The sequence below is a fragment of the Tricharina praecox genome, assembly GCF_024521635.1.
Source record: "Tricharina praecox strain CBS 144465 chromosome Unknown BZA05scaffold_11, whole genome shotgun sequence".
Classification (NCBI taxonomy): domain Eukaryota; kingdom Fungi; phylum Ascomycota; class Pezizomycetes; order Pezizales; family Pyronemataceae; genus Tricharina; species Tricharina praecox.
In genome coordinates this window covers 119,209-145,805 of record NW_026250413.1, presented here as the reverse complement: position 1 = coordinate 145,805, position 26,597 = coordinate 119,209, and the positions used below count along the sequence as shown (strand labels likewise).

The following is a 26,597-nucleotide window of genomic DNA, read 5'->3' as shown; positions in this document are numbered from 1 at the left end:
TCAAGCTTGACAGTAGTCTCTATATGCAGACTTGACGTCGTGTCATTGCTCTCTAAAATATCCGGCCACAGCGGCCGTTACACCCACCAAAACATAGCCAGCTCTTCCCTCCCAGTGTCCATATTGGCCCATTGCAAACTTAAGCCCCCATAGCGTCTTCTTTGTTGTTCCCTTCCTTCCTCGCACCCCACACATCCATCCTCTTAACCATCCATCATCTTAAGAATCCATCCTCTTACAAGTTACCATCCATTCCTACCTATTAATAGTTCGTCATAAATATCTTTAATCTTATCCATTATGAAGTTCTTGCTTCTCCCCATTCTTGCCGCCGCCGCTGTCGTGGCCGAACAGTACACAACTCTCGTCCTAGATGCCAATCCAAACAACTTCTTTGACCACTTCGACTTCAGGGTAATCCCCTTCTCCATCGTAGTGATTCCGCTGATGTGTGGGGGCTTGGAATAGACCGATGAACCAACCTCCGGCCATGTTCAATACCAGACTCGCCCGGATGCGGAGAAAATGGGACTGATTCAGCAGAGGCCGGACCAGGGATACGTTTATATGGGAGTCGACCACTGGGCCCGCGCACCTGACGGCCGCCCCTCCGTCCGGGTCGAGAGCAAGATGCTGTTCACGCATGGACTGTTCCTATTGGACGTCGATCACATGCCGTATGGCTGTGGCGTGTGGCCGGCTTTGTGAGGAATCCTTCTTTGGGTACAGGGGATTACGGAGCTGATACATCCATGCGAACAGTTGGACTTACGGTCTTACGTCCCCTTGGCCAGAGCTCGGCGAGATCGATATCATCGAGAATGTCCACAACGCTCGGAATAATTCTCAGACCATCCACGTCTCCCCCGGCGACTGCAGCTGTCAGTTCGTCCCTGCGGCGCATGACCAAATGACTGGCTGGACAAAAACACCGTATTGCACCCTGCAGAAGTCGGCCCAATACCTCATGACTTTTGATCCGCGAGAGGAAAGCTATGGCAGACCGGGCTGGAAGGGCGGTGTGTATGCTATGGAGTGGACGGATAAGCGAGTCAGGACTTGGTTCTTCCCGAGGGATGACGTGCCGTGCGATGTGAACCAGGGGACTCCGAATCCGGAGACGTGGGGAACGCCCGTGCTCAGTGTAGATACCCAGTGCGGCATGAACAAGATGAAGGATCATACGGTAGTCATAAACACCACCTTCTGTGGTATGTGGGCAGGCAAGAAAGAGATCTGGGAGCAGGAGAGTGGATGGTCAGTCCCTCCCCTTCTCCTCACACAACTCACAATACTAACGACATGCAGTGGCCATCTGGCGGATACTTGTGAAGATTATGTCACCGATAATCCCGAGGCGTTCGGGGAGGCGTATTGGAAGATCCGTAGTGTGAAGGTGTGGAAAAAGTGACCTCGATGTGCATGGAAGGTGCAGTTGTTAGAGATTTGGATTTAACCTGGGCTTTGTGTTTTTGTTGTTTTTTTTGTTTTTGTGAAAGAACGTGGCTCGTAGACATGGTTGCGGTTGATGATTGATGATTGATGGCTTCATTGATAAGTCTATAGATAGATAGAGTACAGTACGTGTGAATACAAAGAGACTCTGATTGTTATCGTTATCGTTTGGTCGAGCGTGGACGGTGGACTGAGAGCCTTCGTGTCGATGCGATGGCTGCGTCTCATCGAGAAGAGGCTAAGTCTTCTGTCACGGGATCCAACACACCGTATCCGCACCACGCGTTCAGGCTGCCGATACATTTAAACGTGCCGCCCAGAGCTGGCGGACTCTGTCTTTGAACTGATGACGGCTGAGACCGCAGGGAGGTGTCAATGAGTCGATTCGCCACCTCCACCCTGACGGACCCTGACGGACCCTGAATCCCGATGACCTGGCACGCAACGGGACTCGGGAGAGGAAGTGACGTTTTGCCAGGGCTATTTTTTCGGATAACGATCGGCAGGAAACGGGCAAGTATACACGGATTCCGGAACGCTAGTTTCCCCATCGTGGGATTGTCTGGTCGGGCGGTGTATTGTTCAACACATCAGAGGTACTTTGAGGTTGTTCGGTCCGGATCTCGCAGGCTTGCTTTTATTCTTGTTGCTTTTAGTCAACCAATTGAATTAGTCTCATCAGTTGCAACTTGCCCGTCCCCGTCGGGGGTCTCTCACCGTTTTGCTGTTCTTCGATAAGTTATCTAGGGTAGGTAGCTTTCGGCAGACGGTTATCTACTATGATAGAGCAGCATGGCCGGTGGCAACGCCCATTCACCCGAAATGGCGGGCCGCAGCCGCCGTTACAAAGGTTCGCGGCGTAATAGGCTTTATCGTCAGGAATGTAAAAAAACTTCATTCACGAGATGTCACCCACGGATATTCGCAACTTGACACAGCGCCAATTCTCGGACGCCCTATGCACGGGCCCGTGCATGGGCGTAATGATCGCTTAGGTAGGCAGTCTGATCCATGCACCGCAGTCGTTGCGCCTGTGTATCCTGTCCGGGGCTGCATCGTGCGACTCAAGGCGCACCCCAGCTGCGATCTCTGGACTTTGTCTCTCCACTTTCCATCCTCCATGTCTCGAGCTTTCTAGAGCATATTCACCAGCTTCCCCGCAAGTAGCTAACTGCCCAGAGAACCGACCGACCGACCGACTGGCGCGCCCACGATTCGCGCCAGCTCGACGCCCACGCCGAGATCAGATGGGACACCCCTGCATCCCTAATGTTCCAGGGATCCCGCAGAATCATGACGACATGACTTTTTTTCTGTTCCTCCGAGTCTCCGGCGGATAGCTATGTCTCTGGCGCCGATTATTTTCTCGATGGATGTACCCAATTCACCTGAGAGGTCTATCGGGGTGGGGGTGTCTCTGAGGAGGTCCCCTTAAATCACCTGGCCAGGAGGCGAGGGGGAAAAGGCACTTTATCGTTCGTTTTTCCTCCTGTTCTTCAAGTTTTCTTCTTCTTTCACGTTTGAGAATTGAGCACCAAGAGTTGTCGGTTGTTCCTGCTTAAGCGTATCTATTAATTATCAGTCACTATGGGTGCGGATTATGCGCTCGTGTAAGGATCCTTCTGGCGGAAGTGTGAGGTTGAGGTTGAGGTTGAGGTTGACTGACGGCGGCGGCGGCGCTTTACAGACACGTCAAGTACACGATTCCCCCCGCGCTGTTCCTGACCGCGCTCTACCGACCGCTGCAGACGCACTTGGACACTTGCAAGATTGTCTTTCTCCTGACGGTATGCTCCGGAACGCACATCTCCAGCGCGCGCGTGCGAGTTACAACCAGCTAAAGAAAGTCCCTTTTGATGAATTAGATCGCGGTTCTCTCGACTATCCCTTGGGACTCGTATCTGGTCTCCGCTGGAATATGGACCTACCCTCCCGACGCCGTCTTGGGCTACACGCTGTTCAAGATCCCCGTCGAGGAGGTCTTCTTCTTCTTCGTGCAGACGTACAATACGACGATGATCTACCTACTATGCAATAAGGCGACTGCCCACGTGGCATACCTGAGCGAGATCAATGAGCAGGCGAACAGGTGGCGAGTCAGGAGGCAGAGGTCCATCGGTGCGGTGGTTGCGGCAGCGCTGGCCTACGGTATTGTCAAGGCGGTGGGGATGGTGAGCAGCGGTGGTGAGGGGAAGTATATGGGACTGCTCATAGCTTGGGCTGGACCATTCGTGTTGACGCTGTGGTGAGTTCTCTTTTTCAGCTGCGACGGCTGTGGGCTAATGACCATAGGTGTATCGCGTACCGGCACATTCTGTCGCTGCCATTGAGGTGCACGGCGTTCCCAATTTTGCTGCCCACTGTTTACCTGTGGGGAGTTGACACGCTGGCGCTGCGGCGCGGAACGTGGGCGATCTCGACTGGTACGAAGCTGGGGATTGAGCCGTGGAGTGGAATGGAGATTGAGTAAGTGCCACTTTCTCCTCCTGAAATCGCTACAAGTCTAACAGTGCGCAGAGAAGCAGTGTTCTTCCTGGCAACAAACGTCCTCATCGTATTCGGCCTCGTCGCATTCGATTACGCTGTCGCACTTACCACAGCGTTCCCGACCCTCTTCCCCGATATTCGTAGCGTTACTCCCTTCAGAACGCTCTTCGCCTATGGGGCGCGGGCATTGTTCACCCGCCGCTTCCCCAGAGACGAGTACTGCGCACTTCCGGCATCAATCGATATACTTAGGCGCAAGAGCCGGAGTTTCTACATGGCCAGCAGCGTTTTCGAGGGCAGATTGAGACTCGACCTGATCTCGCTGTACTCATTCTGTCGGGCTGCCGACGACCTGATCGACGACGCCCCAGAACCGGCTCGCTCCCTCGAGCGTCTCCAGCAACTGCTGGCTCTCATGTACGACCCGAAGCGTAGCAGCGTCGATCTCGAGAACTTTGTCCACTCGATGTTCCCCGCCTGGGCGCACACGCCTATCCTCTCCCTCCCATACACCAAGATCCCGCGGCGGCCGCTCGAGGAGCTCCTCGAGGGCTTCCACACGGACATGACGTTCCCGGCGCTCGACACGGAGAAGAAGACGTGGCCGATCCAGACTGAAAACGACCTACACACGTACGGCCACCGCGTTGCGGGCACCGTGGGCGAAATGTTCTGCCACCTGGTATTCTACCACTCCGCGGACGTCACCACGCCCACGGACCTATCCGACTACCTGGCCAACGCGCTGAAGATGGGCATCGCACTGCAATACGTAAACATCGCCCGCGATATCGCCAAGGACGCGCAGATCGGCCGCGTTTACATTCCCGCCACGTGGCTCTCGCAGGCGGGCGTGACCGAGCAGGACGTCCTCGACCGTCCGGAAGACGTGGCGGCGGAGTTTGGGCTCAGGCGCAGACTGCTCGAGGCCGCGGAGGTGATGTATGCGGAGAGCAGAGCGGCCATCGAGGGACTGCCGCTCGAGGCGAGAGGCGGCGCCAGAGTCGCCGTCGAGGGGTACATGGATATCGGCCGACGAATGAATGCCGGCCGCTGGAAACGAGGGAAGATCGCGAGGATGGCGAGGGCTTGGTGGCTCATGAGGGGGTAGAGCTGGGGGAGCGCCTTGACGATTCATGATTCGATATACCAACCCAATACCCTGTTTTCCTCGTTTCTTTGCACGGTTAGCACATAGTTTATGCTTCTTCGCTCGTCCTGCTCAAAGAGATGCGAAGAAGCAGCAATTGAATGATCTCTAGATATCGTGCGGAATGATGTGTGATGCATCGTGATGTGACGTGAAACTGAGTTCTCGGATACCTATTCTGTGTTGTGAAGTAATCGAGCTCCCCCGGAACCACTCCCACTCTCTCGCGGGGCATCACGCAGACCTCGAACTTCGAAGCCGCAAAACTGCAAGGCGCCCGCGGCCACAAAGACTACTCCCCACTGCCAGAATAGGTACCGTACATAGTCTCCCCATTCCTCCCCCGGAACCACCCCACTCTCTCGTTGAGTCGTGGGACATCACGCAGACCTCGAAGCCGCAAACTGCAAGACGCCACATAGACTATCCCCCAATGACAAAATACCTTAGTCCTCCCGCCGGTAACTGCCATTAAGCGGCGGAGACGGGGTCTCAGTTTGTCCGTCCCATGTGCGTTCCTTGTCTTCACTGCGGAGCGGGGTGAAGCTCTCTAGAGCATTTCGCATGTGGATACTATCCTCTAGGTGGATAACTATGTAGCATAACAGACATGACGTCCGTATCGCGATCACGCGAGAATCCCACTCCGGAGTCCGGAGTTCTATCGGGAATCAGGCAGCTATCATACATATCGATTTCCGTCCGAAATGCGCTATCTGTCGCATATATGTAGATTCGTGGGTACTCTAGCTAAGCTGGACCGTGGTGTTGCTTTTTTTTCTATGTAGTAGTTACCGTGTGCCGCCCGGTAATATAGTCAATGCACGTCGTCCATGCAAGGGGCACCGATCCGCGTGCAAGCCACGGATCTCCGCCGTTGATGTACCTTCATTCATTCGATATATATGACATGACATGTGCTGCGCGTGCTTCTTAGGGCATTCTTCTTTACAGATCCAAATCGGAGACCGGGGGGTACATAGGATGTGGTTATCCATGACGTGAATATTTTGGCGGGGCTTTGGTCCGATCGTTGGCGGGCGACAGGGAATGCACGATCGGGTACGGGGTACTTATGCCTTTCGGATCCGCCTGGGACGACAGAGACAGCGATACAATCCACGGGAAAGAAAGAATCGAACACGACAGCCGAAATAATACAATACAATACAATGGAGAAGGCATTCCAGAATCATCAGGAGAAGAAGAGGAAGACGGCGATTGTTGTCGGTTCGTATTGCACATCCGCAACGGTGGAGAGGAACGGGGCAGCGAGTGAAGGCTAATGCATAGAAATTAGGCGCGGGAGTCGGCGGCGTCGCTACAGCCGCCCGGCTACAGCTCGCGGGCTTCGACGTTACCGTGGTCGAGAAGAACGACTTCACCGGCGGCCGCTGCAGTCTCATCCACCACGAGGGCTACCGCTTCGATCAGGGCCCGTCGCTGCTGCTCCTGCCGCGGCTGTTCCACGAGACTTTCCGCGACCTCGCTACTACCATCGAGAAGGAGGGCGTCGAGCTGCTCAAGTGTGATCCCAATTACAATATCTACTTTGGCGATGGCGAGGTGGTCGAGTTGTCCTCGGATCTGGCGAGGATGAAGAATGAGATCGAGAAGTGGGAGGGCGCGGACGGGTTTGAAGGGTGAGTGCGACGGGACGCCTGCGTGCGGTGAGAGGGAAGCTGACAATGGCCACTTAGGTACTTGGGCTTTCTGAAGGAGAGCCATTGCCATTATGATATCTCCTACACCCATGTGCTCAAGCGGAATTTCGAGGGGTTCAAGAGTATGCTGCGCTGGGAGTTCATCGGGAAGGTCATCAAGCTGCATGTGCACCAGTCTGTGGTAGGTATCCTGTCCCCGTACGAGATGCGCGGTGGGACTGATGGTAGGCAGTACACGAGAGCGGCGAAATACTTCAAAACTGAAAGACTACGGCGCGCGTTTACGTTCGGTAGCATGTACTTGGGGGTAAGAGTTCCTGGGTTCGGTGGCTGGAACATGGAAGGCTGACGGTGTTTAGATGAGTCCGTATGACGCACCGGGAACATACTCGCTCCTGCAGTATACTGAGCTCGCGGAGGGTGTTTGGTATCCTCGTGGCGGCTTTCACAGGATCGTCGAGATCCTCGTCAACATTGGAGAACGCATGGGTGTTCAGTATCGCCTGTCGACTCCGGTCTCCAAAGTTCTGCTCTCTCCCGACAACAAGCGGGCCACCGGAGTCGTCCTCGGGGACGGCACCGCGCTGCACGCTGATGTCGTCGTGCTCAACGCCGACCTCGTGCACTCCTACAACACGCTCCTCCCACCCTCTCCTGCCGCCACCGAGCTCAAAGAGCGGCCGCACAGCTGTTCCTCGATCTCGCTGTACTGGTCGCTATCGGAGAAGGCCCCGAAGCTAGGCACACACAACATCTTCCTCGCCGACTCCTTCAAAGACTCATTCGATTCCATCTTCACCGCCCACGACCTTCCCGACGACCTCAGCTTCTACGTCAACGTCCCCTCGCGGGTGGACCCATCCGCCGCCCCCGAATCGGGAGACTCCCTCGTAGTCCTCGTGCCCTGCGGGCACCTCACCAGCGAGCACAAAGACTGGGACGCGATCCTGTCACGAGTCCGCGAAGACGTGCTGCGCACCATCCTCGCCCGCACGGGAGAAGACCTGCGTCCCAAGATCACCAACGAAATCGTCAACACGCCGGAAGTCTGGCAGGAGAAGTTCAACCTGCACCAGGGCGCCATCCTCGGCCTCTCGCACAACTTCTTTAACGTGCTCATCTTCCGCCCGACCACAAAGCACGCCACTATCGAGGGCTGCTACTTCGTTGGCGCGAGCACACATCCTGGCACAGGCGTGCCAGTCTGTCTCGCCGGTGCGAAGATCACGGCGGAACAGATCCTCGATAATCATGGCATGACGGCCCCGTGGGTTACCAACGAGCAGTTCCATGCTCATCGCGCACTGCTGAGGGGGAATAAGGAGATGTGGTTTACGTTAACCGCGGTGGTGGTGTTGGTTTTGTTGGTGCTCGCGATGAGGGCAATGGTTTAATGCTTGTTGCGGGATGGGGGTTTAATGTTTGATGCGGGTTTCGTTCGTTCGTACTGTACATATATCTTGGGAGCGCGGTTGATTAAATACCTGTTTGATATCATTAAAGTGCACTTGAAGACGTGGACATTGGAGTATGGCTTGAGGTAGGTACATGCGGCTGCGGAGGATGACCTTGAGAGTCAGGGAATATCACTCGGCGTCACCACGCGGATTGACTCAGTCATTCCTGCTCGATGGCTAGAGTCATTTCTGTTTGGTGGGTAGGGTCATTTCTTCAATGACTGTAACTGTGCAGGTTTATTACCTCATGCAATGCTCCCCTGATGACTGCCAATAGTCCAATGCTGACTTTATCTGTACCCATATGTATTCCGATGTGTCTGAGATACCTATGTTGCCAGCTCCCTGGGTGTAACAGTATGATGGTGTTTCTATACTCCCCAATATTCATCTGACCATAACGCATAAGTGCTCGTTCGACTTTCCCTAGAAAACACATGCACAGAATTCTTCTACAGCGAGCGGATCTATAACGACGAAACAAAAACCAAAAATGGACTCGGTTGGCGTCACTGCGTCGCTCGCTAACGGATGAGTAAACGCCATAGATATCCTCACATCACTCGCACCCATCGCGAAATAAACTGGTGTTCTCCCTCTCACTCGCACTTGCCATCCACCATTCTAAGTCTCTGGATAAGAGATATAACACGACACAATCATGTGGTCAGCGATATTATCAGATGTGCTTCGACCCCACTAGCAAATAAGGTGTAGCCCTAACTCGTGAAAAGAAGCACCTTACTTCCACTTTTCTCCTTCCACCTTTCTCCATCCACCTCCCTCCATCCACCTCCCTCCACCTTTCTCCTCCCACTTCCACCTTTCTCCTGCGTTTCTCCATCCCACCCTCCTTCCACCTTTCTCCATCCACCTTCCTTCCCACTTTTCTTCGACCCTTCTCCTTCCACCTTTCTCCATCCACCTTTCTCCTCCCGTTTTTCTCCTTCCCACTTTCCATCCACCTTTCCTTTCATCTTTCTCATCCCACTTTGCCTCCACCTTTCCTTCCACCTCTCCTTCAACCCTTCTCCATCTCACTTTCCTTCCACCTTTTTCTTCCTTCTTCGCGGCCTCTTGACTCTAATTCACAACAGCGAGAGCAACTTTAGTTTGCTCTTCGGGTCAACGGAAAGGAACAACGTGGAGGACATTGCTAAACCTACCCGGTTGAAAACCAATTATTTAGACGGCAATAGCGGCAGCAACAGCAACAGAATCAACAGCAAGTCAATAAATGAGCAGCAACGGGGACAATAGTAACCGGAGGGCGCAAGAGCAACAGCAAGTCAGCAAATCAGCAGCATCAGCAAGTCAGCAAATGAGCGGCAACAGCGACAATACTAACCGGAGGGCAGCATATCGACAGCAACAGCAACAGCAAGTCAGTAAATGAGCGGCAACAGTGACAATAGTAACCGGAGGGCAGCATATCGGCGGAAACAGCAGCAACGCCCTTTCCCAATGATCGATCTGCAGCAATGTGAGGTTGTTCTTGAAGGGCCGGTCAGAAATCCACTACCGCGAGTCCATCATGACTGAAAGAAGATCAAACATGCATCCGCCCGGCACGCCACGGCTCTCAATGCTGTGGTTGTGGCGGGTGCGAAGCTGATGCAGACATGTGGATATTACTGGGGGACCATTAGGAACTACGGGGGCACAAATCAGAAGCTGATGACAAGCGATTATCACGCGTTTGTTTCAACGACCGTGTCATGCTTCTTCACTCGCTTATTTCGCTGATCATCCGTGTTTATTTCACTGTAATGTTTGACTAAAAATACTCTCCTTTCAGAAAAAACTAGCTCTCTATCTCTCATCATCGTCATTTTGAATACATTTACTATATCCCCACTTTAATTTCAACACAATTTTTTGTGCACCAACCGAGTGATATATCGTGGGGCTGCTCAGCGGACGTCGGGCGAGGGATTTTTGTAGGATTCCGGAGGGGGTGGAGCGGGAGGAGCTGGTGGCATTGAAAAGTCTACTGAGATGCGTAGCGAGGGGTTATCATATCCAGCTGCTATGTAGCATGGGATGGAGTCTTGGTGTTGACATCTGATCTGAGGTGGCTACATAACGCATTGCCACTTCTTGAATCTCCTCAGTCAAGCGAAGTGGTACCGCCTGGACACCTAATACTTTCACAGGGGCAAAATTGGTGTTCGTATTTACACTACATACTACCTAAAAAAATGGCACTCCAATCGCGGCACGGGATGGATTAGGCCTTGGGACGTGGAATCTCATTATGCGTGCTACAAATGACTATTAAGTACTTCTCCACCGCGTGTGCCTTCGGGTGAGTCGGTGAGTCGGTAGAGCACCACCACCATTATCGTCTAGCACCTAATCGAGATCTTCTCCATCTCCCTCCGCCACGCCAGGACCGCGGCGGTGCGTTCCTTCTCTCCCTTCTCGATGGCCGTGCGCACCGTCTGCTCCAAGTTCATCACCGCGCCCAGCAGGACCATCGCCACGTCGAGCAAGTTGATGTGCAGCGAGTCGACCAGCCACATCTGCCCCGTGACTAGGTCGGCGGTCAGCACGGGCTCCTTGTGGGAGTGGCCGTAGAGGTGGACGACATGGGCATGGACCTTTCCCGCCTTAGCGGAGGGGGAAGATTTCGCGGAGTTGCGCAACATCGGCGGCGGCGGCGACGGCAACGGGATCCCGCGCGTCTTCATCTTCGTCTTCGGGTGCGGCCGCGGGGCGCGGAGCTTGAACTCGCCCTCGCGGTTCCAGTTCGAGTCGCCGACGACCTCGGTGGCCACTAGTCGCCACGTCTCCCCCTCCCACACGAACGCGAATACACCCTCCCGCCCGTCTGAGTGGTCGCTGCTGAACGTTATGTCCACGCCCCGGGTCCCCACGAGCTCCTCGACCGTCGCGAACACTGGCGTGTGGTTCTTCGGCCGGTCGATGGGCGTGAAACGCGGGTTCCAGTGGATCTTCGCTGCCGGGACGTCCGTGAGCTTCATCGTGTTGGTCGAATCTGCCGCTTGCTGTTAGTTGGCCAGTGTCCACGGCGGGGTGGGAGCGGGGGGGACGTACTCCGGTGCTTCGCCGAAGTACAGGCGGCCGAGATCCGCGCCTCCACGAACTCCGAAGACCACCGCAGTGCCAGGATCGCCTCCAACTTCTCGTTCGCGGGCGTGGGCGTGGGCGAGGAGACATCCAGCGCCAGCGGGACATCGAGGCCTGTGCCCAAGTCGTAGTTCCTCTCTACGGGGACGCCGCGGCGCTCCAGCACATACTGCAGCGCGGCGAGCGAGACCTGCTCCCTGCCCATCGCAGCGCCGACAAGGTTCGCCAGTTTATCGACGGTGGGGTGGGTGGAGGATGACGGGAGCAGCCGTGATACCGCCTCGCGCATACGTCCGGGTGGGGCTGAGGTATCCGCCGGGTGTGGGATGTGGTGGTGGATGTAGATGGGCAGCAGCGGCGAGGGGCCGATGCCGTAGCTTGCGGGCGTGGTCTTGGTCCTGTCATCTACCGTTAGCAGCCACCTCCCACTGCTATCCCTCGTCCGTCTCATTTCACGAACCGGTAGATGTTCAGCACGATCAAGTCGTCGTCGCCCTTGTGTGCCTGGTGGCATCCGTACGAGTAGTCCACGCCCCGATTCGCATCCGTAAACTCTACCAGCTTCGGCGCCGACGTCGGCCAGCGGAGCTTCTTGTGCGCAAACGCGGGATGGAGGTCCTCGAGCGGCTCGGTGAGAGGGGGGTGCGTGCGGTCGTCGGGGTGGAAAGCTGCTGCCATGGTAGCGGATGGGTGGGGGTGGTGAAGCTTTGCTGTTGTAGTTGTCTTGTCGTTAGAGGGAAGTCGCAGAGTCGCAGAGTCGCAGAGGTACAATACAGGAAGTTCAGTCGAAACGTGCTGCTAGAGTGCTTCACTGGCTGGCACTCGCATTTGATAGGATGCGCTAGCGTTATTTCCCGGTAGGGCTGTGATCGGCCGTTTGTGTTCTGCAGATGCACACATTCGGCTTGCCGAGTCCCGATTGGTGTTACGGTCAATCCAAGAATCCCGCATCCCCACAAGCCATTCGTGGCGCACCTATGTACATACCAGCCTCACCTCACTCTCAAGCCTCACCTCACTCTCAAGCCTCACCTCGCTCTCAAGCCTCACCTCGCACTCTTGTAGTGGCAGTGAAGTGTTAGGTTTCTCTCAATACCTATTATGTACTAACTCACGAGGCCCATAAGTGGCAGGGTATGCATGACTCGCCGTTTTGGCACGCAAGTTACCTAATACATACTGCGTCTCGCCGGTCGTTGAGATCTCGGAGCGTAAAGGTCACCGACTCACCGCCGAGGTGTAACGTGCAGGCGCTGGACGCGAGGGGTGTTCGGCGAGCAAGCGACTTCGCCGCCATCTCTGCACATGCGCACATCCGCGGTTGAAACCGGCGACCGACGGAGGCCGGACGCCCGTGTTACACTGGCTGGGAACATCTGCCTCTAGAGTCCATATGCCTCTCCGGCGGCAGAGAGAAGTGCCCTCCTTCACCGAGTGGCTGCACGAGAGAGTCGCTGGGTTATGCAAAAACCTCACTGACTGATACTTCTAAGAAGGAATCTCCGACGAGAGATTCACCTTTCCCCTGGAGGAATCTCGCAAACAGAAGTTTGCAGCATTTCTCCTCCGTCTGGGAATACCCGCCTTTATAAGCAAGCCTCTCCAGCGGCAGAAAGAAGTGTCCTCCTTCACTTTACGAGCGGACGAATTAACGCAAGCAGCGCGGCTGTAATCCCCGGCTGCTTGGGCGTCTTTGAGCCAGCACTGGCCCAAGTCCTTGACCACAGGTACGGCACCGCTGGCACCGCCGGACCCGTATACGATAATCAGAATTAGAACCACTTACCATCTCTGGTCATTTCCGCCTGGAGGAATCCATTCATTAAGAGGAATCCCGCAAACAGAAGTTTGCTGCGTTTCTCCTCCTTGAACCTTTTGGGGATACCTGCCTTTATAAGCAAACCTCTCCAGCGGCAGAGGGAAGTGCCCTCTCTCACTCTACGAGTTTAGGGGTTAACTCAAGCACTGCGGCTGAAATCCCCCGGCTACTTGGGCGTCTCTGTGCCAGCACTATCCCTTGACCCCAGGCACGGCCGGACCCGTCACTCGCATACGATGATCATAACTAGAATCACTTGCCATCCCTGGTCCTTCCCAATCCAGGGCTGAGGGAGGGATCCAAATGCTTACGAAGAAGTTCAACACCCTGGGCTGACGAGGCACTTTGGCTGCAAAGATGTTTTCGGGAGTGAATAACTATGACGGGCGGAGATGCTCGGCGAACGGTGAAATGCCCCCCAATAATGCAGGTACCTACGTGGAAACACCGCGCTGGATCACCGAATATCGTTCGATCTTCCCCATCAGCAGGCAGTAAACACCCAGCTAAAGACGCTCACACACGCTCCAGCTACGCCGTAAGACCATCTAATGTCAGCACACCACGTGTCGCCGCAGGCCGTAGGTCGCTCGATACTGTCAAACGTGGAAGCATCAGCCCATACACTGGGCCCATAGGTGCCGACTCACCTCACCAGAGAGCCACACATCGTCGGGCTGGTGAGCCTGGAACGTTCAACACCGCTACCTTGCTGATGCCGAATACCCGGGCCAACTTCCAAGCTCACGTGAGCACGGCATCGACGCGGCATCGATGGGGCATCGTCCGGGCCGCAGGTACCGACATCGGACAACATGAATGAAGCGGTGGGTGCATTTCAACGGCGCGGCGGAGTTTCCGTATGTACGTGAGGACTGCGGCGGCGGGCGTAGCTTCGGTAGAGTCGCGTTGACGTTCAAGAGCGTGCTTGAGTCTGTCGGTTTTCTGTGGTGTCATCCGCTAACCGTCATCCGGCAACAGTCATCATCTGGCAACAGTCAGCGAGCCATCCTCCAGCCTGGCGAAATCGGCAAAAATCCCGCCCGTCAGCTCCCAGGCCGAAGTTCGAACCGACCTATACTGCACAGCCCAGCGGCGGACTGGCAAGCACGGCCACCCGAAACGTTCTGGAAGTGTGTGTGTCCTCGATACATACCCTAATCGGGCACCGGAGTGCGGAGTATGATATGAATACCGAGATCATGGCGCGCATTACATTACCTATGCCCATTGCTCACACGTGGGGGCAGGGCTGCGTCGATGCTTATTCTGGACGCTGCAGTCTGCAGCTACGCAGCATGCGGCGCGGTGTGGCTTGAGCGGAGGGCTGAGTGGGTAGCTATTGGTAGTGTTGGCGATCGGTTCTGAGAGTTGATATGATTGGGTGAGGCGGATAATGCGTGTGTGACCTGGGTGATAATGGAGCGATTGTATCGTAACTCTACATCACTCCGGGCTCCAGCACTGTCGCTATCATTCGTGAAGGCAGTCGACGACTCGAAAGAGGAGGATGGAGCGGCATCAATACTTCCGACTTCAGCCCTTTACTCTGACATCAGCAAATCCTCCAATGCTTGGTATGTACTCTACCTCCGGAGCCAGCTGATCTAGGCAGACATCATTCCCCCATTCGTCATTCCTCCCATCCTCCATCCTTTACGATGTATCGACAACCACTGGCCACCACTGCCCGCCTCCAAAAGTTCCGCACCCACAATCCTCCTCTCAGCTCTGACGAGCAGAACTCAAGATACCATCGGTGAGGACATCCTTCAGCCCTCACACCCCCGCACCAGAGTGAAGTACGCGGCCTCTACGTCCTCAGCGAACATGCGGAAGGGAAAGCGGCGGTCGAGACCCAGGCCTCGATATGTGGGAGTATCCCGATGTACAGTACTGCAGCTGAAGAAACAGAACGCAAGTTTGGGTCAGCTGTACTCTACTGTCGAACGAACGGGGTATTCCGTTCAAACCGCACAGAGAGGCGTCCAAGGAGAGGCCGGCTTCTCAACGGAGTACGCATGTTGAGTATTTGCATCCGGATGTACGGTGACATCGGTACGTCTGCGGCGGCGATGGCGGCGGCGGCGGATTGGCGTAGTTAAGGACTGGAAGTCTACACCACGAGTTACGTGCTGGTTACTGGTTACTGGCTACCTCTGCAGCCAGCTGCACTTGTTCGGCATTGGTTGTGGTCGAAACATCGAGCACCGCCATTCACTCCCGTGTGACCGAGCGGATGATTGGTATCGATAAGGTACGTATCCATCCGGTACGGATACCTGCTCTCTTCCGAGCCCGCGAAGCACGTAGTAAATCAGTTACCCATATGTCCACATGGGAACCTCTGTCCGAGCAGGTCAATCCCAGGTTCACTTTCGCATCCTCGTGCTTGTATGATGTAGTGTACTTGTGCTTTTTGAACTTCCCCGCCTCGAGCGGAAGCAGATAGTAGTTAGAGGGTAGAGTCTGTACTCCGCACAAGTCTGCAGACCAAATCTACACCTTCTCGTGCAACGTACCGCTGCGCACGCCAGTTCGAAAACTTGGGTAAGTCTCAAAGTCGATTACCGGCGAATCAGTGTTTCCGCTTGTACATAGTTGGCCCCTCCACCGCCGCTCGTCCCAACAGCCAATGGCTTGTATCAATACCCCAGAGGTTAAGTAATCCCGCCCGTTCGTCTCGAAACATCTTTGCGCCCATCCTTGACTCTTTCCCCCGTCGTCCGGCACGTCAGTGAGACGCTTGATGTCCATAGCTAACTCGTACATACCGCATGGGTATTTGTCCTTAAGCCTGTGAGCTTTCCGAGCACAAATCCGAGGACATACGTACTGTTCTTTCATCGTGGGACTTCCAGCGCACCTTTCTCCTCTGCGGGGCTCCTGCTTTCGATCGCACACATCCCCATCGTCCAGCTGCACGGAGAATCTGCACCTCAGCCCTTCGCTGCCGTGAAACGACCACCCATTGGCTGTGGGGAAACATGCGTCGCCGATGACTGCACGAGCACGAGCACATCCAAAGCACGAACTCGGCATCCAAAAGCAAAGCAGCTCTACGCGTAGCGAGGAGGAATCATCACCGAATCGATTCATAAGACCCATACCGCCTCCATCCCACCAAGTCTCGGCCCCCACCATCGACAGACCGGGATCAATACCAAGCATCAGCTCACAGCACACTAGTTGGCACATTACTTTAGTTGGACGGAAATAGCCACAGAAATAGAGAACGTAGGGATAAATACGCGCAGTAATCGGGTACCCGGGTACCCGTTTGTCTTTCGCCTGTGCATGTATGTATGTACTTCGCCCCGATGCCTCCAAAAAGAAAGTGTATTTAGTGGTCGAGGAAAATGTCAAAGTCAGCTGCGCTCAGTGCAGGCAGCGGGGTACCCTGTCTGTGTAGATGTTCGGATTGAAGGCAGCAGCTCTCATAGTAGCTAGCTGGCAGCTTTTGTGTAGCCATGTACCCAAGTCCGCAGAATGCGGGACCGAGATGAAATCTGGTGAGGTACCTAGTGGCCGTTGAAACTTGGTGGTAGCCGTCAAGTTTCGAGTTGGCGGAAAACGGATCGCGGGTGATGGAGCAGAGAGTACCGGTATCCGTGGGTTGTCGGTTGAATCCGAAGAGAGTCGATACCTTCAGGTTGTCGGTTGACTCCGCAGAGACGTAGGTACCTAGGGTACCAAAGAGTGTTCTTCGCTTCGCTCTCCCAACCACTGTCCGGACTCCGGTGAACAGAATAGAGTAGAGTGTACCCAAAAACATCGACACCTGCCAGCACCGTACCGTCAATACCTGTTAGCAAACACCGGCTTGACCAACCACAGGCCCGCCACGGCTGAAGGAGCTGAACAGAAGTGGAAGTGCATCTCGAAACTTGCATCTAGGCAGACCGTGGACTGTGCAGTGTGCACCATACAGACCTGACCATGACAGCGAGTGTCTCTGCGGAGTCTGCGCTCGACGCCATTGCTGATGCTATTCCCAGATCGTGCTGACGGCCTCGAAGTTCGACCGGTGTGGTGGGATGTTGATGTCCAAAGTTGTGTGGTGTGGGAGCAAGGTGGTGGTGGTGGTGGTGGTGGTGGCTGCGATAGTGCAAGAGCAGTGTAACCTCAGCCCCGCCAGCAATAGAGCCCCCGCCAGAATAGAGCACCACCTTCGCCAGGCATACGCGAACGGGAATCATCAACACAGACAAACAATAGAAGTTCAATCCGTATAAAGAGATGCCTCGATACGCACTCAATTTCACTTCCTCACCCTCATCCTCATCATCATTCGCTCAGAGCAGCTTCTTCTTCTCTCTCTGCATCTGCGTCTTTCATACTTTCAGTACAAGTATTCTCACTCGCTACAGTTACTTGGTACTTCTCCTTCTTCATCTCTCTCGTCGAAAATGGTTTCCTTCCGTTCTTTCCTCACCGCTTCGTTCGTTCTCGCTTCAGCGACTGCTGTATTTGCTTCTCCAATCGCCAGATCATCAGACCTTTCCGCTCGGGACACCACCGAGGAGCTCGGGAAAAGGCAGGGTGGATGCACTACAAGGCTTCAGCGCCGCGCATGGTATGCCACTTCTTCTTCCCTTCTCCCTCGCAGTATGCTGATATGATACAGGCACACCCTCTCCGATGCTGAGAAGAAATCCTACATTGATGCCGAGCTCTGCCTCATGTGGCGAATTCCCCAGCAAACCGGCCTCGAGGCGTCAGTGAGCCGCTTCGACGATCTCGTCAAGGCCCACCAGCTTCAATCCATGCTCGTGCACGGCGACGGATGGTTCCTCCCCTTCCACCGGCTGCACATGCACGCGCACGAACGTCTCCTCCGCGAAGAGTGCGGCTACAACGGCGCGCAGCCCTACTGGGACGAAGAGGCGGACGCCGGCGCGTTCAGCAGTTCGGCCATCTTCTCCCCCACCAACGGCTTCGGCGGCAACGGCGTCGGCGAGAACAACTGTATCCAGACCGGCCCGTTCGCCAACTACACGCTACACACCGGCCCGTCCTACGACAACACCGACCACTGCATCAGCCGCCAGATCGACGACGACGCCAGCCGTGGCAGCTCCACCGAGAACGTCAACGCTTGCCTCGCAGAGCAAAAGTTTGCTACTGCGTGGCCGTGCATCGAGGGAAGTCCCCACAGCGGTGGCCACAACGGTGTCGGCGGTGAGATGGGCAACGCCATCTCCTCCCCCGGCGACCCTCTCTTCTACCTGCACCACACCTACCTCGACCGCGTCTGGTGGCGCTGGCAGCAGCAGAGTCTCCCTGCGAGACTCACCGATTTCTCGGGCTACACGACTCAGGATCGCCCTGCGGGAGGATGGATCGACGCCACGCTCGACGATGAGCTCAACATGTTCGGTGTCATTGCCAACGCTAGGATCAGGGACGTGATGGATGTCACTGGCGATCTCCTGTGCATGGAGTACGTTTAGGGTGCTCGACTGGCTTTCTTTGGATTAGACACTTGAGGGTGGGAGTGGTGGATCGCATTTTCTCGGCGCTTTTGCTTTTTTCATTTCCTTTTTCATTTTTTCCTTCTTCTTTTTTCCTTTACCTTTTTTCCTTTTCTCCTTTTTTCTTTTGTTTTCCTCGCATATATTTCCTTGGACGTTCTCTATGGGGATAATTAATCACGGGGCTAGTGGCAGGTGGACTGGACATTGGGGATTAGGGATTCGGGCTTGGGGATATGTGAGTGCATACGAGCACGGGGACATGGGAACGGGCATGGGAACGGGCAAGGACATGGGCATGGGATTGGAACTTACGGACCGACGACTCGGTGTTTTTGGATTTGCATTTTTGGTTGAGATACTTAATACCTTCATTTATACTTGTATGGCATAGTTAATGAGCTTAATACTTTCGGCGGAATACCTTTTTCCGCTGGATTGACTGAATCCTGATTTATCCGGAGAGCCCTGGAGAATTGAGTTCAGTGCAGCTTTATTGGGTAATGGTACTTCACTCTATATAAACTCGCCGCTCAAGATGTGGACGGACATTTTTATTACCCATTCGATCGTAGTGCCAAACTGGCTTCATACGGTACATGGCCACTCTTTGCCAATTCGTTCCCATCACCCATACCGGTACCGGTACCTCGGATCGAGATGCTGCGTAAATAGAGTTACCTACTGTTCAAATGTTGGTATAGCCTTTTATCCATGTCGTAGGAAGTATGTAGTCACAATGATAATTTGAGTTACACTTTCCACCGGTCGAAGACATGCTCATTGAATAGTGTTTTGCTCCACCTCTCCGAGCTCCGCTGGCAACCGGCCCTCCCACTCGACACGACCGGCGCGTTCCAGACAAACTACATATGTAAACTTTCGCCGTGCCTTCATCTCGCCATAGCCACCGAGCCGGCCGGCGGGCGCTTAACTTACCTTCCCGCAGCGAGCGATGGTGGATACCTAGCCGCACACGCCGGGTCTTCCGGTAGAGTAGATTAAAAGGTGCTCGTGTAAATTTTTGGTCGCGATTCACTGGCTGGTTTGGTATTTTCGCGGATACGGGTGCAGTTGCGGTTGCGGTTACCCACCCGTATCGAACCCGGCGTCTACCGGCGGCGGCAGTGAAGCGTTTTTTCGGTGATTTGTGGACTCGGCCACAGGCCTGCGGAGGAAGCTACCGTAACCTCCTACCAGTATCCATCCACGACAAAGAACAGCCACGGTTCAACTACTGGAGTGCTCTGGAGTCGAGCCGTATCGCCAGCAAACCCGCTTTTTTTTTCATACCGCGCGAAAGCATCATATCTCTAAATCCCGACCCCAACGCTGTCGATGGCTAAACGCGAGTGATGAGCGATGCTGCGCTGGCTCACCTCGCGGCAGCCACTGCGACGTCACCCCGGTCGATAGTTACGACGGCAGGGTGCCACGCGGGAAGGGTGGTAATAGTGATCGTCGCAGGGAACTTGTATATAGGGTTGACTATCCGCACCTTACCTGTGGATTTAAGGTTATATCCCTCAATCGGGGGGGTGGGGGGTTATGCTCTGGGTTACAGACCCTTCGAGAATCGAGACGTGATCTTCTCCGCAGCCGATCCGGATCGGATGAGGCATATATTTTATTGCCGTGGAGGGAATCGGAATGAGATGGATGGCAAGTCGGCGCGGCGTTGCGAGAAGGTTACCGTGTGTGCTCCGGAGATGTCGGGGGTACTTCCGGAAGTGCCTCCGTCCTACTCCACGCCATGCTTCATCCTACAAACTCCCTTCAGCCCATCCTAGCCCCCACTCCTCCAAAAAAAAAACCTCCCTTCCCCTCACACCCACGTACCATCCCATCCCGCAAACATGGTCGCGCACAACCACCACCACCGCCACCAGCACCAGCAGCGGGCATACCAGCACCTCAACTCGCCGCACCGCCAATACCTGCACAAGCGACCGCACACGTACTTTCTGCCCGCGCTGTCCTTGAGCCTCTGCCTCGCGTGCGACCGGTACTTCACGACGCACGTGTGCGCCAGCTGCGCGCTGAAGCTATGCAGCCGGTGCGCGGAGCTGATCACGTCGCGGCTGATGCGGGGGTCGCTGGCGCGACTGGTCGCCGCCGTGGCAAGGCACAAGCTCGGGTACGCGGAGGAGTTCCTGGAGCGTGAAAGCTACGAGGCGGAAATGCATGGGGCTGGACAGGTGGCCATGGTGCAGCGGACTGCGTCCGTGCTGAAGAGTGGGCTCAAGATGGAGGTGTTTCAGTGGATGCTCTGGGAGGAGAGCACGGGCAGTAGTCTTTCTGCCGAAGCGGACGATGGGGAGACGGAGCTCGATGGAGAGGAGTTCGAGAAGGAGTATGAGTGCGAGCGGGAGAGGGAGCGCGAGCGCGAAGATGATGGTGTCCAGCGGGAGAGGGAGGATACCCCTGCCCCTGAACCCGCCGCACACGTCACTGCTGTGGTTCGCACCCACCCTCTCAGTTACAGAACGCAAGACTACGAGCTCCGTCGGTACTGCGGCAGTGGGCTCGGGGCGCGCAAGCTCAAGAGAATGGAGGAGGAGAGTGAGAGTAAGGATTACGATGAGGATGTCAAGTTCGATGTTAGCTATAAGAGTCTGCGTAAGGAATCAGACTGATCGCTTTGATTGCTGTGGAATCGCGATGTTCATGCTATTGCAAACTGCTCGAAGTGAAGGGTGGACTTGTGTACATTTCTATTGAGGCCAATGTCGACAAAGTGACTCCCAGAGTGATGGGCGTCGCCCCACTCTACCGATAACCCAATCTATCGTGGTCACTCGTGCCCTATTTTCACTATATAGCACTCGGCTATTGGTCTCGTCTTCTTTTTTTATTTAATCAGTAATTGCATGCGACCTATCTAGATCATGGCAATGTCACCCTGTTTACTCCCCCCCCCGCTTCCATGCTACTGTCCAACCCAACTTTCACTGAGCGACCCAATGTGGCTTTTGATCTTTTTGATCTCGTCTTCCTTTATGGCCTGCACTGTTTCCACTGGATATCACTCGGCTTTTGATCTCAACTTCCATTATCACCGACCTAGTATCAGGCCGCAGAGGCAGGAGGCGGCGGCGGCGATGCAGACTAGTGACTTGCGGTGAGGCAAGGACGGGTCGAGGGAACGCTCGTTGCCTCTTCCTAGTTCTGCATCTGCTTGGTGCGGTCACATACTGTCAGGAAAGGCCACGGCATGGACAGGGAAAGCCACATCGGGCCGCCTGATGAAAGTTGGGTTCGACAGTTGCGTGAAAACGGGGAGGGAGTGCACGAGTAGATTATATTGCCATGATCTAAGTAGATAGGTCGCATGCAATCAATGAATGAACAAAACAAAAACAAAAGTATCAAGCCGCAGAATGATCTGGGTAGTTCGCATGCAATCAATGAATGAACAAAACACAAACAAAAAGCGTCAAGCCGCAGACAAACTATATGCAAAACAAATTGATGAAAACAGAATCAAAGCAAGATACCACAGGAAAGAATACATAGTAAAGCAGGAACAGATACATTCTCGTAAATCAACTTTCCGCAAGGCACAAATGCAACCGCAAAGCATGACAACCAAAGCAGAACAGCAACGCAATCAAGGAAAAGAACAGAAACAAATAAAAGAAAGGAACAGAAATAAATAAAAGAAAAGAACAGAAACAAATAAAAGAATAGAACAGATACATCCCCCTCCTCCCCATCATCCCCTCTTCCATCTGGGAGATAAACTCCCGAAGCCTACCATAGTAAGCTTCGAGGGCAACCTAGTTGCCCTCGGGGTCCTTGGACTCCTCCGGGATGCGTGCATCTCCGGCGTCGGTTTCCGCCGATACGTCGAGAGAAAGCTGCTGCAGCTCCTCTATCTCGTCCTCGCCGGTAGCTCCACCGGCCATCTCCTCCCTCCTCTTGGCCCGGAAGATAATATCTTCCATCCGCCTCTTCTGGTCGGTAGCCAGCGCCTTCCTGTACGAGGCCTCAGATCTCGGCTCTTCGGGAGCGTCGGCGGGTGTCGAGTCCGCAACACGGGACCACTCAGGTTTGGCGGTCCCAAACTTCTTGATCGCCCACATCCTGGCCTGGAAGATCCAGAATGCCATCCGCATCTTCTCGCCGTCACTCATCCCCTTCTTGGGCGGGACCTTGGGTCTCTGGTCTTCAGCGACCTGGGGTTTGCCGGGCACGTCCTGCTCGGCCTTGGCAGTGCCCCGCTCAGCGGTGACATCCTGCTTCATCGGCGACGCAGGGCGAGCAGACGGGACGTCGAGAACAGCCGTGGCTGTGTCTTTCTCGACATGGGGACCGTCGGCGGTCCCAGACTCCTTCATCTCCCCCATCTCGGCCTGGAAGATCTCATCTTCCATCCGCTTCTCCTGGTCTTCATTCTGCACGTTCTCGTGCAGGACCTCGGATATCAGGTCTTCGTCGACCTGTGTTTTGGCCATGATGGCCCGCGGCGACCATTCAGGTCCCGTCTCGTACTCGACTGGCTGCTCGTGGCAGCCGGCAGTTTCCTTTCCATTCTCGACGGACTGCTCGTTCGATTCGCTCGCGGGCACCGGGGTGCCGTCGTTCGAGGCGAGGTCGGTCGGGGGTTTCTTTATGAGATCCGCCTGCGGCGGACTCGGATGGCCCGTACTGGACGGGGGCGAAAAAAAGCCAGATCTGGGTCTGGCTGGGAGCTCGTTGGGAGTACCGACTTTGCTTGGGGATTCGATCGGGCGAGTGAGAGGAGACATGACGGCAGGGAGCTCGTTGGTGGTGTGGTGGCGTGGTGGTGCGGTGGGAGTTGCTGATGTGGGGGTGGTTGATGTCGGGAGAGAGGATGACTTGGGGTTCGTGGTTGGGTTCGGAGGATGAGGACGGAATGGGTGATTTCTCTATGGAAGGGGCATGGACAGTCTCGGTATGTTTGTGGTTGTTTCCGGAAGATGGCTGAATCGGTGATGTTGCTTTCGAATGCGCGCAAACGGTCCTGGCTCGACATCCTATTCCGTGAAACGGTGCATCAGCACCAAGCGCAACCTCCACCTGATCCTGCGAGCCCTGCCCTCCGGCATTATTCTCATCGTTCGTCAGTACAACACCGGCTACATCAGCAATACTATTAGTGTTTTGAGAGTCCTTTAGAGACGGAGAAAGAATAAAAATTATATTTCGCATGCCGCATGCGGCCTTTACAAGACCATAGCGACCACCGAGAGCCCTTCAGATCCGACTCCTCTAATTGCGACGCAATGTAAGCACTACTATCGCCAGCAATCCAACGAGCGAGGATCACAAAAGGTTCGTATGACTGCAGTGCGAGTGCTCTCTGGGGTAGAAACAGATGTTAACTGGACGACTTGCCTGCAGCCACCAAGCTCCTCCGCCGTGAGCTGGCTCTCCACCATTACTGCCCCCACGTCTTGAGATCCGCCGCCGGCACATCCCAGCGGCGCTCAAGCACGTCCCAACGTGCCACAGTATCGTCATGAAACTTGGAGTTCAGATGCTGGGAGAGTTCCTCCTCCGTCTGGAAGATGCACCTGCATGGCACGCACGTCTGGTGGCGTGGCCTCTTTGAGGCCTCGCACCGGGGATACTGCCTTCCCCTGTGGATCAAGAGACTCGTCTCGTCCCCACACGCCTCGGAGCACTTGGCACAGATCTTGTGAGGGTTGTGCAGTGCACTCAAGTCCCAATGCCGCGCGAGCATGACACGGTTTGGGAAGATGATGCGACAGGTGTAACAGGCTGCGGCAAGTCAGCGACAGATGAAGGCAGCGGGTAACGCAGAAGAGGAGGAGGACGGAGGAGGATAGCCGGAAGGGAACGAGGAAGTGGCCGTTGGATGCAAAGGGAATAAATAAGCAACTAGAAGAGCTGGAAGGGAGGAGGACGGAGGAGGATAGCGGCAAGGGAATGAGGAGTAGCCGTTGGATGCAGAGGGAGTGAGGGGTGGACGTTGGATGCAGAGGGGACGAACATACAACGAGAAGTGCTGGAGGGGAGGAGGACCCGCGGGGGGTGAGGAAGAACATAGAGAAGGGGGAAACATACTAACATCACCGTCCTCCATCTGCCCCTCCCGCTTCCACGCAGCGTCCGACTGGGGAAGGCCTCTGTGTTTGGCCGACATGTGCTTGGCGGCTGGAGCCATGGTATCTGGGTCTTCCAGGAAGGCATTTCCATCAGCCTGAACCTCGGACGGCACTGGAGAGATGGCATCCTAACAAGAGTGGAGGGAGCATACCGGAGTGAAGTGGTTTAGGAGTGGTTGTGGTTTGAATTGGGATGATAGCGGGTCGAGGGTGGATATTGGAGGTTGGAGGAAGAAGGATGGAGAGAGAATGGTGAAGGGGAGGAAGGAAGGGAAGGAAGAACGATGTGGATGGTGCGTTCAGCGGGTAATTGGCTAGGGCGGGCGATGTTTCTTTCCAATTGGACGACTTGCAGTAGGCCTTCAGGAAACAAGGGCGAGTGCTGCACTATGGAGCGAGAAATCACGTGCCTTCGGATCCAGTCGTCCAGGCGAGGAGGCACATCGGACGAAGCCTCAGAAGGCTGAGCAGAAACTTAAAAGCTTTCCCTTCGGTTCATCGTCGAGAACCAGCGTGTCGCTGGGCACCAAGAGAATCTCGGCCTGAGTTGGAAGATCACGTGCCTTCGGATCTTGCCGCCCGCATCAGGAGGGATGTCAGAGGAAGCAGGCGGAAGAGCTCGTCAGCCGCCGCCGAAGGCTGAGCAGAAAGCTTTCCTTGGGTTCTAACTTCGTCGCCGAGGTGCACTCGAACCAGCGTAGCGCTGGACGGGAGAAATCTCGGCCTGAGTTGGAAGATCAGCCCAACCGATCGGCATCTTTGTGACGGATGATACATGAATTCTGGGCGCCGAGCCCGCACTTTCTCGAAGGTACACACGGATCCATCTCTATGGATAAGGAAGGAAGGAAGGAAACGAGGTTTCGCCACCCGCAGCCTGCAGGATGCGGCCGGCACACCTGTGACCTCTCTTCCAGAAAACATTGTGTGGGCACTGGGTTAAAGATTTCCTGTGGACGAGCAGAACGGAACCTTAAAAGGTAGCATACAGCTCTCGCTGCGAAGCCCGAGACAGACGTCGTCTCAAGCCTCAAGTACTCCGTCATAGACTCACAGGACGAGATGGGTATTGTGAAACATCAAATTCCTAGTACCTACCTACCCCGCTCTTCGTCGGACCGCGATACCGGATAGCTTACAGGTACTTCATAGGTAGTCCTTCCGGTCGATGGTTCCCCTCCATATCTACATACCAAATCTCGGTTTAGCCCAGGCGAGGAATGGTGGCAAGAAAACTCGCCTTCTACGCCCGGAGCAGCTGCTCTACTTAGACGGAGGCCCTACGGCACATGGCGGGAGCCCGTCTCGAATGTAGATGCCATATGCGTAGAATACATACTGTTCCGCAAGCAATACCAGCGCAGCCAGCCAGCCAGCCAGCCAGCCGAGGGGATTCCCACCGAGTTGAATACCTACCCACCGGTATCCTCGAAGCATTGAAGAATCGCGGCATGTGCCGAAATTCATGATATCGCATCCGCGGTGCCGGTGATCTGGCTGGACAAGACAAGACAAGACAAGACAAGACAAGACAAGACAAGACAAGACACCTCGGGCAGGGCAGTGTTCTCCATATATAGCCCGGTCCGTCCGTCCGTGCCTCATGGAGGACGGGATACCCATTAAAGTATGTACCGGTATGTATGTAGTCCGACCCGTCCGCCAGATTGCTGGACGGGGTTGGACTGCAGTCCGGTAGGCCACTATTTTCAGCTCTTGCCCCACCAAATACCTATGACAGTATGTATTTCCCACTATCTAGATATGATGGGTTGAATTCCGTCCAGTGCTAGTAGTTAACACCATGAGTCGGCGACACTAACTTCGTCCAGTAACAATAAACTGCGCCACAATCGTGGCCACAATATTTGCTTGGAACCATCAACTCCGCGGCGTCATCATT

General features: G+C 55.0%; 9 protein-coding genes across 9 annotated transcripts; 5 read left to right on the top strand and 4 right to left on the bottom strand.

The window, feature by feature from the left end:
* Positions 1 to 300: 300 nt before the first annotated feature.
* BZA05DRAFT_451987 (putative endo-1,3(4)-beta-glucanase) lies at positions 301 to 1,598 on the top strand (the record flags this gene model as incomplete). Its single annotated transcript, XM_051487458.1, has 4 exons — positions 301 to 414; positions 469 to 704; positions 763 to 1,257; positions 1,309 to 1,598. The coding sequence occupies 4 exons, from the start codon at positions 301 to 303 to the stop codon at positions 1,409 to 1,411; spliced, it is 948 nt and encodes a 315-aa protein (XP_051339587.1). The 3' UTR covers positions 1,412 to 1,598.
* A 1,444-nt stretch (positions 1,599 to 3,042) lies between these two features.
* Positions 3,043 to 5,053, top strand: BZA05DRAFT_418420 (Squalene/phytoene synthase-domain-containing protein; the record flags this gene model as incomplete). Its single annotated transcript, XM_051485523.1, has 5 exons — positions 3,043 to 3,065; positions 3,143 to 3,242; positions 3,321 to 3,700; positions 3,748 to 3,921; positions 3,973 to 5,053. The coding sequence occupies 5 exons, from the start codon at positions 3,043 to 3,045 to the stop codon at positions 5,051 to 5,053; spliced, it is 1,758 nt and encodes a 585-aa protein (XP_051339586.1).
* Positions 5,054 to 6,264: 1,211 nt separating this feature from the next.
* Positions 6,265 to 8,150, top strand: BZA05DRAFT_418419 (phytoene dehydrogenase; the record flags this gene model as incomplete). Its single annotated transcript, XM_051485522.1, has 5 exons — positions 6,265 to 6,322; positions 6,393 to 6,735; positions 6,793 to 6,937; positions 6,989 to 7,063; positions 7,116 to 8,150. 5 exons carry the CDS (start codon positions 6,265 to 6,267, stop codon positions 8,148 to 8,150), a joined length of 1,656 nt encoding a protein of 551 aa, XP_051339585.1.
* A 2,411-nt stretch (positions 8,151 to 10,561) lies between these two features.
* BZA05DRAFT_418418 (uncharacterized protein) lies at positions 10,562 to 12,603 on the bottom strand (the record flags this gene model as incomplete). Its single annotated transcript, XM_051485521.1, has 6 exons — positions 10,562 to 11,214; positions 11,274 to 11,704; positions 11,767 to 12,016; positions 12,076 to 12,169; positions 12,294 to 12,362; positions 12,487 to 12,603. The coding sequence occupies 6 exons, from the start codon at positions 12,601 to 12,603 to the stop codon at positions 10,562 to 10,564; spliced, it is 1,614 nt and encodes a 537-aa protein (XP_051339584.1).
* Positions 12,604 to 16,307: 3,704 nt separating this feature from the next.
* Positions 16,308 to 17,089, bottom strand: BZA05DRAFT_34893 (uncharacterized protein). The gene is made up of 2 exons (XM_051481240.1): positions 17,017 to 17,089; positions 16,308 to 16,906 (listed from the first exon to the last, which is right to left on the bottom strand). The coding sequence occupies exons 1-2, from the start codon at positions 17,050 to 17,052 to the stop codon at positions 16,469 to 16,471; spliced, it is 474 nt and encodes a 157-aa protein (XP_051339583.1). The 5' UTR covers positions 17,053 to 17,089; the 3' UTR covers positions 16,308 to 16,468.
* Positions 17,090 to 17,203: 114 nt separating this feature from the next.
* BZA05DRAFT_396772 (uncharacterized protein) lies at positions 17,204 to 19,064 on the top strand. The gene is made up of 2 exons (XM_051483565.1): positions 17,204 to 17,701; positions 17,753 to 19,064. Exons 1-2 carry the CDS (start codon positions 17,535 to 17,537, stop codon positions 18,576 to 18,578), a joined length of 993 nt encoding a protein of 330 aa, XP_051339582.1. The 5' UTR covers positions 17,204 to 17,534; the 3' UTR covers positions 18,579 to 19,064.
* A 1,175-nt stretch (positions 19,065 to 20,239) lies between these two features.
* BZA05DRAFT_451975 (uncharacterized protein) lies at positions 20,240 to 21,235 on the top strand (the record flags this gene model as incomplete). Its single annotated transcript, XM_051487457.1, has 1 exon — positions 20,240 to 21,235. Exon 1 carries the CDS (start codon positions 20,456 to 20,458, stop codon positions 21,233 to 21,235), a length of 780 nt encoding a protein of 259 aa, XP_051339581.1. The 5' UTR covers positions 20,240 to 20,455.
* A 1,143-nt stretch (positions 21,236 to 22,378) lies between these two features.
* Positions 22,379 to 23,350, bottom strand: BZA05DRAFT_418415 (uncharacterized protein; the record flags this gene model as incomplete). The annotated part of the gene is made up of 1 exon (XM_051485520.1): positions 22,379 to 23,350. One exon carries the CDS (start codon positions 23,348 to 23,350, stop codon positions 22,379 to 22,381), a length of 972 nt encoding a protein of 323 aa, XP_051339580.1.
* Positions 23,351 to 24,003: 653 nt separating this feature from the next.
* BZA05DRAFT_418414 (uncharacterized protein) lies at positions 24,004 to 24,753 on the bottom strand (the record flags this gene model as incomplete). The annotated part of the gene is made up of 2 exons (XM_051485519.1): positions 24,004 to 24,347; positions 24,654 to 24,753. The coding sequence occupies 2 exons, from the start codon at positions 24,751 to 24,753 to the stop codon at positions 24,004 to 24,006; spliced, it is 444 nt and encodes a 147-aa protein (XP_051339579.1).
* Between the last annotated feature and the right edge of the window lie 1,844 nt (positions 24,754 to 26,597).

Coding starts and splice junctions, on each gene's coding strand:
- BZA05DRAFT_396772 (XM_051483565.1), top strand. CDS start 17,535: ATGGTTTCCTTCCGTTCTTTCCTCACCGCTTCGTTCGTTCTCGCTTCA. Junction 17,702..17,752: donor AGGCTTCAGCGCCGCGCATG/GTATGCCACTTC, acceptor GATATGATACAG/GCACACCCTCTCCGATGCTG.
- BZA05DRAFT_34893 (XM_051481240.1), bottom strand. CDS start 17,052: ATGGTGCACACTGCACAGTCCACGGTCTGCCTAGAT. Junction 16,907..17,016: donor AGTCCACGGTCTGCCTAGAT/GCAAGTTTCGAG, acceptor CGGTGCTGGCAG/GTGTCGATGTTTTTGGGTAC.